This window comes from Corvus brachyrhynchos, unplaced genomic scaffold (genome assembly GCF_000691975.1).
Source record: "Corvus brachyrhynchos isolate BGI_N302 unplaced genomic scaffold, ASM69197v1 scaffold334, whole genome shotgun sequence".
Classification (NCBI taxonomy): Eukaryota; Metazoa; Chordata; class Aves; order Passeriformes; family Corvidae; genus Corvus; species Corvus brachyrhynchos.
Genome location: NW_008238316.1, coordinates 2,780,969 through 2,797,574, shown reverse-complemented (window position 1 = coordinate 2,797,574; position 16,606 = coordinate 2,780,969). Strand labels below are relative to the sequence as shown.

Below are 16,606 nucleotides of genomic sequence, written 5' to 3'. Positions count from 1 at the left end.
GCAGGACAACCCCGTAAAGTGGGAAGGCACGGTGACATCTCCTTTCTCTTTGCGCAAGGGAGGGCAATGCTTGTCTCAAAGTTCCTCTCACACCAGAAGCACCCACCTGTGCTCAGGATTTTGTCAGCCATTTTCTGCAGGAAGGAGGGAATCTGTTGCTGAACAACAGTGTATCTCTGATCCCAGTACTTGTCATTATAGTCCTCCTGAATCTTCTCCTTCTGCAGCTCGTGCTCCTCCACCATGAACTCACTGAACAGTTAAAGCAGATGTTTAGGGGCAGGGAGTGGTACAATGAGCATTACTTTTTTTGACCTGCAAACTGGTAATGTGATCTATCAGACAGAAGGTCTCATGAGGACACATCCAAGCAAGAACTGAAGTTAGTCTGTATGTGAAGCAAGAGGAGAAGCACTATGCAGTGTCTCTGGTGATCTGCAATGAGGAACGCAGTTTTGCAGGGTTCATAAACCAAGGCTAAACATTATCTGTTTGTCAGTGCAGGGGTGAGGAAACTGGCCTTTGTCCACCTTCCCACCAGCACAAAGGCATTGATTTCAGATATTTTATCTTCAGCTTTGTCCCTGCCTTAGGATGCTGAAAATGTGGGAAATAGAAATGCTGCATAAACTATCAAATACAGCAGAACGCTTCAAATGGCTCTACAAAAGCCAAAACACTTCTGGGAGGGCTGTTTCAGGCCCCCAGGCAATGCAGGCTTGACAGAGCAGATCAGTATTTCTGAAGTTTTGCAATTCATTTTCATTGCTTAACTGTTCTTTACCTGTATGGATCATTAATGATGCCTCTATAGATCCACTTTTCCAGGATTTCAAAGTAAGGCACGCTGGCTGCCTTGGTTAAATACAGGCACAACTCCTGGGCCTGGCTGTCCCCCGTGTAATTGAAAGTCTTGTCATGGAGCAAGCTCAGGGTTGATCCTCCCATGCACTCACCCTTATCCACAGAAGTAGCTGGAATTTAAAAATACCGATATAAGACACTCACCTCCTCAGAAGTCCTGAAACAAAACCCCAAAGGGTCCCCAGACTGGATGTGGCCCCCTGGGCAACCTGCTGTAGCTGTAAGCAAGGGGCTGGACTAGGAGCTTCCCAGGATTCCTTCTGGTTATACATCCACACAGAGCTGGAGAGGAGATTGGGAAGGAGCTGAGGAGAGGCAGCACTGGTGGATACAACTGATGGGAAGGGCAAGGGCTGTGAGGGCAAAGGGCACAGAGGTGCCTCCTGACAGCTCCAGAGGCACATCCAGCCCTAGAGACTGAACGCTGTTCTCCAGGAGAAGTGCAATGCCCTCACAAGTACAATTCCCCCGGGGTTTCTTCTTCAATAAAACAGAAAATCAAAATGAGACACGCCCTGCCTGGCTGGCTACCCTGCACAGTTCTCACAAGCTGTCAAAATGTAACGACTGTGTTTTGGAAATTTACCCAGGGAAGCCAGAATCTCCAGGGTCCTCATTGTGGGCTGGATGTAAAACCACAGTTTCTGCAGGGACAGGAGTCCCTGCCTCTGAAGATGCTCCAGCTGGGTAATTAATATCATGTATTCCTTGATTAGAGTCCGCATGGCAGCAGCCAGAGCATGATTTACCTGTCCATACTCGAAGGAAGACTTCTCCTCTATAAACCTGTAAAAAGCAAAATGGAAACTCTTTCAGGCAAGGCAACTTGTCTAATTTACAGGAATTTCTGCCTTTAGGACACTGTGCAGGCACACCAGTAGGTCCCTGGAAAGCACACTGGTCCCTCTCCGTGTTTCCCATCCCACATTTCCTAGTAGTGAAAGCTGTGGGACGATGTTTCCTCTCCAACTGCAAAGGAACTAAAATCATTAGCAAAACCACCATGTAGAAAGTGAGAACCAGCACACAAAGGTTCTCTCAGTCCTGGATGCCCAGAGGGGAGCAAAAAGCAGGAAGCATGGAGAAATTCACAGCAGAGTGGGAAGAGAGGGCAGAACAGGCAGATATATCCTAACTGCGTTTTACCTGAAGTTACCAAGGCCAAGACTGGAAAAAACAAAGGTGTGTGAATGTAAAAGTGAACTGGCAGCACAAAGGAAAAACCCAGCAAAGGAAACGTAGCTAAAACTGACCCAAATAAATTGTCACTCCTTTTATAGCCTCACAGTTTGAATTAAGCACAGAAGTTAACACCTGCACATTGGCAGGTTCTCTCTTCTCACAGCAGAGCCTCCTCCCCTGACCAAAGCCAACTCGGTACCTGGTGACAGCAGAGTAACTTGCTGCCACAGGAAGAATCCTGGTCACCAGCTCCTTGATGGACAAGTCCAGGTTTGGATCGAGTGAAAAGGCTCGGTTCTGCCTGCCCACAAGGGCCTGTGCTGTGATGTACCTTCCATCCACACCGATGAGAACGTACAGCAAGTCCTCCACAATCACGGACTCCTGCGAGGCCAATGGCAAAGTGCCTGTTTCCAGAGAGGAGACAGAAAAAGGCCACAACATGCCATCATCCACCCGTTTCAGTCTCCCACCTCGCTGTCCTGGAGAACAGAACCCTTTGCTCATTTACACCCCAATCCAGCACACAGGAGCAGACACCCAACACCTGCGGCCAAGAGAACATCAGCCACAGCTCCTGCTGCTGATCCTTCCACCCAAAAGGGCCCAGCTAGTTCCAACAATTTCCCCAACCTCCTCGCCACCAACATATTCAAATACCCAGAAAACAGCTCAAATACAGTCACAAAGAAAAAAAGTGCCAAGAACCAAGTTTTGCTGAGTGGGAACACCTGAACAGCATTTCTGAACGAGAACAAAACACTACAAATTAATGCAATTTTCCCTGTGTTTCACATACCTATTGGTACTGTTGTGTCAGTGCTTAGACTGGTGCCAATTAAGAAATCCCCAATAAGTGCAGGTCTCTCATACACCCAGGATGGGAATACTGGAATGGGCTGGCCAGAATTCTTCTTGTTCTGCTTATCCCGGAGGATTTTTCGTGTAAGCTCAAGAGGCTGTTGGAAAAAGCGAGAGAGGGAAAGAAAGGAAAAAAACAGGAGACTTTCAGAAGTCCAAGAAATGTTTAATTTCAAGGAGAAATCGACTGCAAACCCATCAATGGACTTGAGAACAGAAAGTAGAATAGCTGGTATTTCAGCAGCATGGTGTGGGGTTTAATTTCCCTGTACCACCTAGTCTGTTTGCCCCACTGCCGCAAAAAATGCATCTTTTTTTAATACATTTGGCCTTTTTACGTGGGGGTACATCAAATAATGCCTTTCTGCATCCCTCCACGCTGGTCTGGGTGCTGGGGCACACGAAGGCGAGCAGAATGGGGACATGCACAACCACCAGGCAGTGGTTGCTGGTTTGGAGAGAGCACCACATGAAAGCAGCAAACTCCTTCCAGAAGCACAAACATCCTATTCCAGGGGCACTGAACGCCTCTGAACTCAATGCCAAATGCAACCCAGACAAATCCACCCACAGAGAGCTGGAGAATGATGGAGTTTTTTGCTCTGAGTGGGAGTTGGCGAAGGAAGCGAGCTCTTGAAGACTGAAAGACTTTCCACCCCCAGCTCTGACACTAAAATAAATGGAGTGCAAGATCAGTCATCAGCTGGGGAGGCTTGTGAGATGCACAACCTACATGAACATTTGGAGCCCCTGTGCACAAACACAGGGCTGGTGAAGGCCATTTCTGAAACTCCACAGATGTGTGTGTGTGAAAAGGGATATGCACAGGCTCATTTTACTTTCTTATTTACATCATGCGTGGGCGATCTGCTAAAAGGACCTCGATTTCCTCTGCCCCCCCACCAGAACTGGGACTCTCAGATGGAGAAATAGGAAGCACCAAGCAAGCTGCCAGCAATTCAAAGGATGGCCAAACCCCACACGAAACTGCAAACCTCAGCTGGCTGTATGAACATGTTCTGCTTGGGAGAAGGGCAGCCAGGAGAAGGGCACCCACCAGTAGGTCTTCCCAAATGGCAGGGAGGAAAAATTTCTTCGTTGAGAGAGTGGTTAAGCACTGGAAGAAGCTTCCCAGGGAAATGGTGGTGTTACCACCTCTGGAAGTGTTCAAAACATGAGCAGAAATGGCAGCTGGGGACATGGTTTAGTGGGCATGGTGATACTCAATCCAAGGCTGGACTTGATGACTCTCTGATTTTATTCTACGACAAGAGGCAGGGCACTTCTGTTGCAGTTCAACCAGCTCTAGTGTGACTTTGTTAACTGGCAGAGATCAAAAAAGTCAACATTTTGGCTACAAAGGACACATTCACCTGAAAGGGAACACGGAACTTTCCCCACCTCGATGAATCCTGGACCAAAGCTGGTCCAAGCAGTAACTCCAATCCCTGAATGATCTCTCTGACAGTGCCTAGCGATCCCAGGGCAGATGGCACAGCACGTGGGGCACGGGTGACAAAGCACGTGTCTCAGGGGCACGAATCACCTCTCTGCAACTCGAAATTTGGGTCACTGTCATTACAGGCTTCAGCAACAGCCTGGAGAAAACTCCCAGGGCTGAAAGCACGGCCCTCAGGTGGCACCTGAACTGAACAGGGTGGCACTTTGCCACTGTCATGCTGATGAACCTGCATCTGACATCTTGAGCAGTGGCAGCACCAACATCCCTCGAGGGAGAGGAAGGCCTGGTCTCTGAGGCCCATGAACACCTCCAACTCCACTTGTGATCCTCACAGACAGAAGATCTGTGTCAGAGGCTGAGCAGAGCTAATGCTTCCCAGGAATGCTCTCCTGTCCCAGCCCTTACTGACTCAACAGCCCCGAGCCCCAGCCCATGAAGCCCTCCTAACACAGTTTCACCTCTTGAAGTCTGAAGAAAGTACAAATGGAGCAGCAGGAAAGCACAAATCTTGGCTTGTGATGCCATTTCAAACCCTCTGGCTGTGAATTGCACATCCCAGAGAGCGGCACTTCCAGGTCTTTCCTCTTTTAGCAAGTTCACACATAAATCCTGGTAAGAAGATCAGTTGTCTTCACTGGAAATTCATCTTCCCATCATGATCTAAATCACCCACTTGACTCAGATCATCTGTGAAGGATCTGGATGAGTCAGGCCCAGTGTCTGTGCAGTATTTCAGTGTATGTGGGACAAGGCTGGTCTCAGCACTGCTGACAGGGTGAGGGGGTTGGACCCTTTGTTTAGGATTTGAGTTCTCCATCACCACATTCACGTAGGACCCTTCAAGTCCAGAGACCCGTGAGGTGTCCCAAAGCATGGGGCATGGGAGGTCCACCCCTCTTGCCATCAAGGGCCTCAAGCGAACTGAGGTTTGTCCCCTATTAAATTTTGCTGACCAGACATCAGAAGGCACTGTGGACCCCTGAGCATCTTCTCCTCATTCCCCTCTGTCCAAAGAACTCTCCATACACTGCTGCCCCTTGCCGTCTGCAGCCAAAATGTCCTTATCTTGACCCATGAGTTTTCCACCAAAATTTTCCCCTCCCTGTCCTGTTTGCCAGGCCAAGCCACCACAGTACAGTGTTTTTACACAAATAATTACAGGCAACAGAATTTGGGGTTTAAGTAGTAAATTGCCCCTTTGCACTCTGACCTCACAACCTACTGCTGCTAACGAAATGCTGAACTGTTTTCTAAGCCTGTGTCTCCAGCTGGTTTTCCTTTTCCTTTCTGTCTTTGGGATTGCTTTGCAGGATGTACTTCAGGAGCTGAAATAGCTGAGTAGGGGGAATGGCTGTGTTCACTTGACGAAGGACGAGGTGAGGGGCTGCAGCCCATTATCCAGGAGCAGAGCTCCCAGGAAGGATGGGAACACATCACAAGGCTGCTGAGCTCCTGGGCAAGCACTGCCACAGGCAGACAAGGAATGTCAGCACAGCTTAAAGCTGAAAGGGGAAATGAAATTCCATTAGCCCCCAGCATTTAGAGCTGTCAAGGCCTAAACTTGACTCAACCTCAGAATCACAGAATGGTTTGGTTTGGAAGGGATTTTGAGCTCATCTCACTATCCCAGGCTGCTCCAAGCCCCAGTGTCCAGCCTGGCCTTGGACATTTCCAGGGATCCAGGGGCAGCCACAGCTGCTCTGGGCACCCTGTGCCAGGACCTCACAGGGAAGAATTTAACTGTGAATTTAACCTTAGAATAACCTCAAAGAATTTAACCTTAACTGACTGGAATAGAAAAAGGGCACTTTTTCTAAGAACAGCACCCAGATTTAATATAATCTGACTAACAGAAAGGGAAGATTCAGTGCCCAGAGCTTGGGAAGGGCTTTGTACCTGCTGTGCACTGGAGTTGGCTGTGACACTGCCCAGCTGCTTGCGCAGCTCCTCCAGCTCCTGCAGAGACATCTTGGAAGTGGATGTGGGGATGGAAAAATTCGTGCTGCTGCTGGTGGCTGCATTTGCTGCGAGTTCTGCCCTTTCTTTAGCATTTTGTTGCAGGTAGTGGAGTGTCTGTACATAGACAAAAAGAAGAAGAGATTTTGTGAATGATGGGCAGCACAATCTAAAGCAAAAAACACATAAGCATGCCCTGGTTGTGCTGAATCTAACCACAGATCTCTCTGTCCCAGTTTTCCGTGTCTTAGTGAATCACATCAAGAGGAGCGTAACTCTCAGTGGGGCTTTAATAACTCAGGAAAAGCTACAACTGGTTATCTGTTGATTATTCTACAGATTTCACTGAACTTTACCATCAGCTGTGCTTGAAACCATTGCACTGTTGCTACTCTTCAACATGCAGCTCTAAAGGAGGAACCAACCTCTTTGTCTTCGGTGAGTTTGGACAGCAGATAAACTAAAGAATCCAGATGTCTGGTGTTTTTAGACTTCAGCTCATCGTACTTCTTTAAAAAATCTTCAGGAGTTCGAGAAAACTCTGCTATTTTCACCTGTAAAACACCACATTAATATTACATGGAGTTACAATTAAAATTAAATGGAATTAGAGCAAGCGTGCAGCTCAGGCTACAAAGATGTGAAGTTCAGACAGAGTTAGAAACTTCCTAGCACTTAGAGCTTGACTCTTAAGTGGATTGCTTTTAAAAATGAAAATAAAAAGCACTTTTATGGCCAAAACAGTATGTCTGGTCATGAGTGCCAGGCTTTAATCCCTAATATTTGGGTGGTATTCAGAAGAAAAAAGTCAGGTGCTACTCATGGAATTGCATTTTATACAATTTTCATTTCATCATGGAATCACAGAATGGTTTGGGTGGGAAGGAACCTTCAAGGTTCCACCCCCTGCCATGGGTAGGGACACCTTCCACCATCCCAGGTGGCTCCAAGCCCCAATGTCCAACCTGGCCTTGGACACTGCCAGGGATCCAGGGGCAGCCCCAGCTGCTCTGGGCACCCTGTGCCAGGGCCTGCCCGCCCTCCCAGGGAACAAGTCCTTCCCAATATCCCACAAAATAACCTCCTGCTTTGAACTTGCCCCCACCCCAGTCCTAACAGTCCTCCCACCAACACTCAAGGATCCCACCTTTTCCCTCCCAGGCCGCCCACCCCACACCCAGCACCGCGATTCCAAATCCGATCACCCCTTCCTCTTCCCTTCTTTTTTACTCCACCGACACCAACAGGACGGGATGTTATTCCCAGAACAGCCGGGAACAAACCTTGGCGCTGTGTGCAGAGACGGTGGTGGTGACGTAGGGCGTGCGGTTCTTCTGCAGCAGCTCGATGTAGACCTCGGCGCCCTCCCCGCCGTGCACCCGCAGCAGGCTCAGCAGCTCGTTCACGTCGTGGTGGATGCGGAACTCGCTCATGCTCCCAGCTCGGGCCACCAGCCCTGGGGACACGGCAACGAGGGGTTATCCTGCTGCTCCGAGGGAGGACATCCCCGCCAGGGAGATTTCTCCACCTTGGAAAGAACGCAGGAAGCACTGGTTTGTGTCCTGACAGGCTGACCCTGCTGCTGCTGCTGCTGCTTCTGAAGTCACTGGAAAGCAGTTTTTCCCAAGTTTAGGGGTTTTCCTATTCCACTGCCCACTTTGCTAACTTCACTCCAATCCTGCAGAGTGTTTAAATAACTTTAATACTGACACAAAACCCGGGGATGAGCTCAGCTGGTCAGAGCCTGGTGCTAAAAACAACCAGGTTGCGGGGTCAATCCCGGAACGGGCCATTCACTTAGGAGTTGGACTCGATGCTCCCCGTGGGTCCCGTCCAACTCAGAATAGTCTGTGATTCTGTAAATCACAAGTAAGACCCCGAGTCAGGAATCGTGGAAGCAAAAAAGGAGTTTAATGTGACACCCTGCACAGATCGTATCAAGCAGACACAATCCAGATCCACGTATCAAGCACACGGACACACTTTTGTTTTGCCAAGAGCATGGATCCCTGCAAGCCTTGGTCCAGCTCTCCACTCAAAACTTACTGATATTAGGACAGGCTCTGCATGGCTTAGCCCAGTCCAAGCTTAAATATCTTTAAAGGCCCAGGTTCCCCAAGCACTTGGGACCCTGATCCTACTGGGATTTCCCGTGGGCTGCTGAAGTGCCTGGGGGTCAGGGGGGTAGGGACTGAGGAAAAGCTGCGGGAGCTGGGCTGGCTCAGCTGGACAGCCCGTCCCGTGGGCGCGGGGGGATCCCCATCCCCGGGCACGGCCCCCGGGCACCGGCGACGGCTCCCTCGGAGCGACCCGCGGGGCCGGGCAGCTCCTCAGCCGCGCCCTGCTCCGCCCCGTCCCGCCCTATCCCGTCCCTCTCCGCACTCTCCCGTCCTGTCCCGCTTAATTCCGTCCCTTCTCGCTTCACCACGTCCCGCTCCATTTCCCTTCCTTTCCCTTCCCTTCCCTTCCTATCCCATCCCATCCCTACCTGCCCGCCCGGAAGTGCCGCCGCCGCCGCCGGCGGGAAGCCCGCCCCGCGCATGCGCAGTGCCCCGCTCCCGCGCGATGCTGCCGCTGCCGCCGCGGCTTCAGCTCCTGCTCCGTGAGGGGCTCCCTCAGGATCCCCCGTCCCAGCCCCGCCCCCAGCGCCCTCAGCCCACGCCGCCCTTCACCTTCGCCCCTCGCCGCCTCCGCCTCGGCCCCCAACACCCGCTCTTCGAGGTGAGGCGGCCCCGCGCCCGGCGAGCCCCGCGGGGCTGTGTGGGGGCCGCTCCCAGCGCGGCTTCCCCCGGAGCAGAAAGGCTTGCGCTGGGTTATGCAGCCCTGCCCGCCCGCCCACAGCCGCTCTCTGCTCCTCTCTAGGATGGGGACGTGCACAGGCATCTCTACCTGCAGGGCGTCCTCACCAGCCTCGAGGAGGTGGCCGAGAGACCCAAGTAAGTGAGGCAGTCTCGTCGCCATAGCTGCGGGCGAGCTCTGAGTCCGTCTGTCATGGAATCGAGGAATGGTTTGGGTTGGAAGGGTCCTTAAAGATCATGTCATTCCCCCCCCCTGCCATGGGCAGGGACATCTGCTATCCCAGGTTGCTCCAAGCCCCGTCCGACCTGGCCTTGGACACTGCCAGGGATGGGGCAGCCTCAGCTTCTCTGGGCTGCTGCAGCTGCCACAGCTCCAACCGGGAGGGCTCTGCCTGGGGGAGGATCTTGGTCTTGCTCTTGTGTTTAAAATCCAGGAAGTACTTTTGAGTGTTGTGTGAGGTTCACCTATGGATGCCGCTTAAAAAAGCATTGGCACAGTGTTGTCATCCACAACTGCAACTTTTAGGTCAAACAGCTGATTTATTACCTTGCTGCTTGTTTATTCTTCTTCAAAGCACCATTTAACAGGAGGATGATCTAGATGATCCTGAAGCCATAATGGCCAATAAGTTTCTGATGACAAGTAAGTTTCCAATTGCCAGCACCATAATGATCTTCATTCTATTGCACCTGGCATTTAATTTTAAGTATTAGTCACAAAAAAAATGCCACAAGTACTGTGGCTGCAGGTGTGGGTCTAGTGGAAGGTGTCCCTGCCCATGGCAAGGGGTTGGAATCAGATGAGCTTTGTGGTCCCATCCAACCCAAACCATCCTGGGATTCTGTGATAAAGTCATGTAGAGGGGACATTTGCAGCTGAAATTAAGGCTCTAATTTAGCTTAAGGCGTGGATGTTCTGATTTCCCCACAGGGTGTCTGAGTTCAGCTGCCACATCTCCGGGTGCAGCCAGGTGTTTGACACGCTGGAGAGCTACGAGCACCACTACAACACCCTGCACAGGAACGTCTGCTCCTTCTGCAAGCGCTCCTTTCCCTCGGGGAATCTCTTGGATATCCACATCTTGGAGTGGCACGACTCCCTCTTCCAGATAATGGCCGAGAAGCAAAATATGGTGAGCTGCCATGCCCAGCCCTTGCCTCGTGGTTGGTGTGCACTTGTTTTTTCCAGTGATGTCTTTTTTTCTTTCTCCTCCCTGCCTTTCAGTACCAGTGTCTGGTGGAAGGCTGCACGGAGAAGTTCAAGAGCAGCAAGGACAGGAAGGATCACTTGGTGACTGTGCACCTTTATCCTGCTGACTTTCGCTTCGACAGGCCCAAGAAGGTGAAAAGGTAACTGCAGAACTTTCCTCCCATCCTGCAAGGAAAGCGTGAGGGAGTTGGGATTGTTCAGCCTGGAGAAGAGAAGCTCTGGGGTCACCCAGCTGTGGCCTTCCAGTGCCTGAAGGGGCCGACAAGAAGGATGGAGAGAGACTCTTTACAAGGGACGGAGTACCAGGACAAGGGGGAATGGCTTCCCACTGCCAGAGAGCAGGGATAGATGGGATATTGGGAAGGAATCCATCCCAGTTGGACTTGTTTCCTCATGAACTACCTTTGATTTCCTTGGCTCTGGGCTCACGTGGCAGCTGCTGAGCCAGGATGTAAAATTTTGTCTCTGCAGTGGCTCCAAGCACACGAGCTCTCCTGCAGAGCAGGGCGCCAGTGTGCCCATGGATGTGAGCGTGGAGATGGCAGAGCAATTCCAAGTGAATCCCATGGAAACAGGGCCTGAGGAGAACATGGAGATCTCTCAGCCTGCAGCCAGCCCTGGCCCCTCACTGCCAGAGAAACGGCTCTACAAATCCAGGTCTGTACCTTGGCCTCCACGGGCACAAGGGGCTGGGACTGCTCCATCTGATCAGCCCTGTGCAGCATCACTTGGGGCGTTCCTGTGCTGAAGACAAAGCAGCCAGGAATCCCACGTGTGCTTCCAAAGCCATTTTTGAAAGAGCAAAGTGTAAGGAAGGGCAGAACGTGGGTATGCCGTGGAAGCTGTGTTTGTCTGCCCACCTGATCTCTTCCCAGAGCGTTGCAGGACGCTGCTTCTGCTCTCCTGCTCCTCATAATAAACCACTGCAACTGCCCAAGTGGTACATTTGGTAACACTTAACACCTGGTTGTAAAGAGGGGAGAGGCCTCCAGAATGGGAATGTGCAGAATACACAGGAAATCCAACCAGTATTTCACCCATTTCTTAAATTATTTGGTGATTTACAGGTCCTGCTCCTCCCATACCTTGCTCTTTCCTCTGGAAGCTTAAACTCTGGGAGATTAAACTGCCACACAGAGCATAAAGCATCCCAGTGAGCCTGTGAGGGGTGGGCTGTTAACATGGATTAAAGCCTGTCTCCCTTTCCAGGATCCCATCCACAATTTGCTTTGGACAAGGTGCCACCCGAGGATTTAAAGGACCAAGGAAGAAAGTCTGAAGGTCAGTGCAGCAGATTTGTGCAAGATGAGCAGGCGTGGAGCCAGTGCCACCAGGGATACTTCCCACTCCATGGAATAAACCACCCAAACCACTTAAAGCTCTGCCAGCATTTGGGCATGCCAGCATTTGGGTTCCTGATGTCAAACAGAACTGGTACCAGCTGAGTTAAGAATCCTCAAGATTTTAGGAAGGGGAACCCAGAATGTGTGCTGAAGTGTTAAGGAGACTGTTCTGCAGCTGAGACTGCACAGGACTGGGTGTTTTATTTTTTGCCTCTTGGGGAAAAAATAGATTCAAGAAGTTATGAGATGACAACATGACTGTATGGAAGCTGGAATCACTTGAGAAAAGAAAATGGGGGGAAAAAAACCCATTGGTCCTTAGTTCTGGCTTTCTCCATCTCGCTGAAGTCCCCTCTGCACCCCGGCACCTGCTCTGAAAGGTTTGTCTGGGCCAGGAGCATTCCCACAGGGGGGTAAAATAAAGTGACTTCCAACCAGGTGAAAAAATAAAAGGAATTTTTACGGAATTGCTCTGCAGAGAATTTAAGTGCTGTTTTGAAGCCCAGGCGGAGTCAGATGTGCGGAATGAACCTCCCTCCCTTTGCTGCAAATGCTGCCCGAATCAGCTGGGGATGGAGGTTGTTCTCCCTGTTGCCTTTCCCTTCATTTGTAATCTCATCCTCCTGGGAAAAACTGGAAGCACTGAGCCACTGGCCTTGGGGTCCTGGTGAACCCTGACACTCAAAAATTGTGCACAAGACGAAAAAAGAGGTTTCTGGAACAATGTTCATCCAAGAAGCTTAGGACCTATAATTGCAGATTTTCCCTTCCCCCTCTCTGTGAGGAATAGAGGATCAAAGGGGCTTTGAAAAATCCTTGCAAATGGGAGCAGGGAATGATGTTTACGGAGATGTAGGAGATTTCCCGGTGAGTTTTAAAAAGCTTCTCTCTGTTTAAAACTCAGCCAGCTTGTCCAGCCCTAATCCCTGCTCTGTGGGCTCTGGAGAGTGCTGTCTCCAGCAGGCAACCCCCGCAGCCAGGATCCCACATCTGCCCAGAGTCATCTCTCAGCGGGGTCTAAAAATCACTTCCCAACACTAAAGCCCCTGATGAGGCTTTTTCCCTGCACTGGCATACCTGGGAATAGGAAGCGGCTGCATGGTACTGGAGATGCCTGCAGGCTTTGGCATGTGATGGTACAAAGGTCAGGCAGCAGTCAGTCTGCTCTCCCTTAGGTGTTCAGGTCCACGAGTTGTGACCTGGGAATTCCCTTTCCCCAGAGTCCAGGGTCCCTGAGTGCCTGCCCTTGCAACTGGGAAACAAATTGAAGTTACAGTTACAGCCTCAGGGCTCGTGACTGGCTCTCTTCTGGGCCACCAGCTTTTCCCAGACTCCATGGGCAACAAAGTATCTCCCAGATGGCCAGTGGCTGTCAAAAATCCTTATTTCAAGTCAAAACTTGAATTTGCCCTTTTTCTTAACACACTCTGCCATGATCCACACACAGAAACAGGGTAACCTATGACATACGACAGGGAGAGGCTTTGGGTTCACACAGGCCTCCAGATCTCCAGGGGAGAAACAGTGTATTGGGAAGTAGTGGGGGCACTGAAAGTCCCCAAATCACCCGTGTCACTCCTGTTGCAGGAGAGGTGAAGGCATCCATGTGGATCCCACGATGCCAGGCGTGGAGGAGAACAAAGGGAAGGGCCACAGTTGAGCCAGGAGTGAGGCAGAGTGCAGCCCCTGCCCAGGCAAGAGGGAGCAGCTCCACCTTTTCTGCGACATCTGGGACTCCCCACCCTCACAGAAGCTGCTGGAGCTTTTGGGGAGCAGGGTCAGGAGTGCATCCCCTTTCCCGAGACTGTGGGTCAGCAGGACACCGACCTGCCTGCCCTGGGGAACCCATGGGTGCACGGCAATGTGCCATCACCCTGAGCAGCAGGACCTGCATCCACCCAGGGCCCGAGGGACGCGTGGGATGGGCCGCACCGGGACCTGGATCCACCCAGTGCCACCAGGGACGCGTGGGCCGGGCTGCCACGGGGCCGGGCAAAGTGCGGGGCAGGTGGGGCAAGGGGCAGCCATGGACAGGTAGGTCCCTGCCAGCTCTGGTGGGCACGAGCGGTGGGCAGGGTGGGTGCTGGGGGTCAGGGACGAGCTGTGGGCACAGGAACGGCTCATTGTGCCACCATGTCTCTGCCATGTCTTCTCCAGCCCGAGGGCCATGGGGCTCTGCAGCACCACCGTCCTGCTGGGCACTGCCCTCTTCCTGCTGGCCCCCGGCAGCACCCAGGTGAGCCCCCCTCCTCAACCTGCCCTCCTGCTGCCCCCTCTGATGAGGGGACCCAAGTGTGACCAGCAGCACCCCTTGTCTCCCCACAGGCTCTAAGCAGCTCCAGGTGGAAGGACCTGGCCATGGAGCAGGATTTGGCTGAGGAAATGTAAGAGGCGCTCGCATCTGGCTCGTAAAAACCAATAAAGCAGCACCCCAAAATGGGAAGTGTTTCAGGGGGGAATGAATTCCCCTTGTTGCTTTGTGCCCCCCAAAATTAAGGGGCTCCCAGCTCCATCTCCTCTCCCCTTCCCTCAAATTATCCAAAATCCTTGGGCATCAAACTCCAGCTGATTTCTCTATCCCTTCTGTGGAACAAATAGTTAAATTAGCCCCTTTGCTCCCTGAGATCCCAACTGCTGCTTCCTGTGGTGTGGGGAATCTCCCCAGGGTCCCTGCACTCCGGTGGGGTGGGATTCCCCTGGGGAATCCTGGGTGGTATTTGGCAACCTTTCCTTGCTGATTTTGCTCCCCTCTTCCAGCATCCTGGGCGTAGGAGCCATTGGGACACCGGAGGAGGGTGACCCAGGTATAAAGGTCTTCTCCAGCAGTGCCTGGGCTCAGAGGGGCCCACCCCAAGTCCAGGCAGGACCAAAAGAGGATCGTGACCACCTCCACCACCCTCAAGATGATACCAGGGAGGCAAATGCCCGTGTGCCATTCTGGATGCTGTCCCTGGAGGTGCAGAATGGCCCCGAGGAGGATCGTGACCACCTCTACCACCCCCAGGATGATGCCAGGGAGGCTGACACCCACAGGCCACTCCAGATGCTGTCCCTGGAGGTGCAGAACGGGCCAGAGGAGGACCGTGACCACATCTACCACAGCTGAAAGGAGATGTGCCCAGGCCGTGAAATGAGGGGTGGGAGCTACCCCTGGGGCTTCCTGGGGGAATTTGCCCCTCCCTACCCAGCCTTGAGCCTCACCAATAAACCCACTCCCCTCTCCACATCCTGACGGGCCCTCATTGCTGCCAGAAACCTGCTGCTAAGTGCAGGGCCTCCAAACCTGCAGGACCCCCCTGAGGATTACTCCAAGATGCCAGGCAGGATGAGGATGATGCCCTGGGACAGGAGACTCAGCCCATCGTCCCGGCCTCAGTTCAGCCCAGGTGAGGCTGAGGCCAGGCAAACTCAGTGCATTGGTGCCACAGACTGTCCCCTTCCTGGGGACCACATGGACCTGTGCTCCACGAGGCTGCTTTTGCCCAGCCCAGAGTCGGAGAGCAGCGTGACGGAGCACAGGCGGTCTCAGTGAACCCCAGCATTTCCCAGCTAAGGCAGGACCTCGCAGCAAGGACGCCCCATCTCCCGGCAGCACCTAGAAAACCCTTTAATAGCGAAGGCAGAGGTGGTCCCCACTGCTGGCTGTCACCCCGAGCAAGTATCGCTCGCCGACGGGTCCCAGTCCCCTCTGCGGGGTAAGGCAGGGGGTGGACGGGCTGCAGGTGGCCGTGGGGACCTGCACCACCCCAGGGACCTGCACCTCCCGGGCTCAGCTGTCGGTGAAGTTGGCCTTGCGCTTCTCCACGAACGCCGTCATGCCCTCCTTGCGGTCGCTCTGGGACAAGCAGAGAGGTGAGGTTTGGGGGGGCTGCAGCAGCCCTGTTATCCCTCATGCCATGGGGCTGATCCCCCTACTCACGGTGGCAAAGGTGGCATAAAAGAGGCGCTTCTCTGTCCTGTTCCCCTCCGTCAGTGTAGTTTCAAAGGCTGAAAGCAAGGGAGAAGTTGGGGAGACCCCTCTGCCTGGCCTCGCAGTCCCCCAAGGGGGTTCCCAGTTGGCCCCCAGCCCCTACCAGCATTGACTGACTCCTTTGCCATGGCGGCCACCAGCTTGGAGTTGCTGGCGATCTTCTCAGCGCAGGCAATGGCTGCGTCCAGCAGCTTCTCCACAGGGTAGACCTTGCTGACCAGACCTAGGATGGGCAGTGGGAAGTGGGGGAATGGCTCCTCACCAGATCCCTGCGGTGCCAGGGCTGTCCTATGTCCCTACCTGCCTCCTTTGCCTCCTTCGCCGAAATCCGGTCCCCGGTGAGGACCATCTCCATTGCCAGCGACTTCCCCACTGCCCTGGTCAGCCTCTGTGTCCCGCCGGCGCCTGGGGCATTTAGGGAAGGGAAAGGTTCAGAGAGGGATACCTGGGTGTCCCCACCCCAGCCAGGATGGCAGCCCCTGGCAGGTGCCTGCTGCTCACCTGGGATGGTTCCCAGCAGGATTTCGGGTTGCCCGAACTGCGCCTTCTCCCCGGCATAGATGATGTCGCACATCATGGCCAGCTCGCACCCGCCTCCCAGCTGGGACAGGGGAGGCAGAGATGGGTCAGGGGGTGCCAGGGTGGGGGCAGGGGGTGCAGGGAGACGTGGGGGACACTCACGGCGTAGCCATTGACGGCAGCAATGATGGGTTTGCGGACAATGGAGACCTTGTCCCACCCGGCAAGGAAGCCGCTGTTGTAGCACTCCTGGAAGGTTTTATTCTGCATCTCCTTGATGTCCGCGCCAGCTGCAAAGGGAAGTGCAGTGGGACACCAATCCCCTCCAAAGCTTTGGGGGGAGGAGAGGCCCCTGTCCTACCTGCGAAGGCTTTCTGGCTGCCGGTGAGGACGATGGCTCCCACCTCCGGGGCGCTCTCCACGGCCTCCAGCGCCCGCCCC

The 16,606-nt window shown here is 53.2% G+C and overlaps 4 protein-coding genes across 5 annotated transcripts in view; 2 read left to right on the top strand and 2 right to left on the bottom strand.

The window, feature by feature from the left end:
• The window catches only part of TUBGCP2 (tubulin gamma complex associated protein 2), a 20,942-nt gene extending 12,070 nt beyond the window's left edge, over window positions 1-8,872 (bottom strand). The window contains exons 1-9 of one of the 2 annotated variants that reach the window (XM_017733781.1): window positions 8,814-8,872; window positions 7,609-7,853; window positions 6,751-6,879; window positions 6,266-6,442; window positions 2,846-3,005; window positions 2,246-2,453; window positions 1,451-1,650; window positions 785-974; window positions 107-252 (exon numbers count right to left, since the gene is read on the bottom strand). In XM_017733781.1, coding sequence (XP_017589270.1) covers window positions 107-252; window positions 785-974; window positions 1,451-1,650; window positions 2,246-2,453; window positions 2,846-3,005; window positions 6,266-6,442; window positions 6,751-6,879; window positions 7,609-7,758 — 1,360 coding nt within the window. In that variant the 5' untranslated portion in view covers window positions 7,759-7,853; window positions 8,814-8,872. Of the gene's footprint in view, window positions 1-106; window positions 253-784; window positions 975-1,450; window positions 1,651-2,245; window positions 2,454-2,845; window positions 3,006-6,265; window positions 6,443-6,750; window positions 6,880-7,608; window positions 8,640-8,813 lie in introns of those variants that run through there. The other variant, XM_017733780.1, reaches the window with a different exon arrangement.
• On the top strand, window positions 8,863-12,145 carry ZNF511 (zinc finger protein 511). Its single transcript, XM_008633302.2, has 6 exons — window positions 8,863-9,046; window positions 9,188-9,261; window positions 10,055-10,256; window positions 10,349-10,473; window positions 10,805-10,990; window positions 11,543-12,145. The coding sequence occupies exons 1-6, from the start codon at window positions 8,891-8,893 to the stop codon at window positions 11,610-11,612; spliced, it is 813 nt and encodes a 270-aa protein (XP_008631524.1). The 5' UTR covers window positions 8,863-8,890; the 3' UTR covers window positions 11,613-12,145.
• Window positions 12,146-13,519: 1,374 nt separating this feature from the next.
• PRAP1 (proline rich acidic protein 1) lies at window positions 13,520-15,234 on the top strand. The gene is made up of 4 exons (XM_008633301.2): window positions 13,520-13,710; window positions 13,834-13,912; window positions 14,002-14,060; window positions 14,434-15,234. The coding sequence occupies exons 1-4, from the start codon at window positions 13,538-13,540 to the stop codon at window positions 14,780-14,782; spliced, it is 660 nt and encodes a 219-aa protein (XP_008631523.2). The 5' UTR covers window positions 13,520-13,537; the 3' UTR covers window positions 14,783-15,234.
• A 25-nt stretch (window positions 15,235-15,259) lies between these two features.
• ECHS1 (enoyl-CoA hydratase, short chain 1) lies at window positions 15,260-16,605 on the bottom strand (the record flags this gene model as incomplete). The annotated part of the gene is made up of 7 exons (XM_008633286.2): window positions 15,260-15,511; window positions 15,596-15,663; window positions 15,750-15,869; window positions 15,947-16,051; window positions 16,148-16,247; window positions 16,328-16,455; window positions 16,527-16,605. Coding segments are annotated over 7 exons (666 nt in total), but the record flags the coding sequence as incomplete, so codon positions are not given.
• Window position 16,606: the final 1 nt, after the last annotated feature.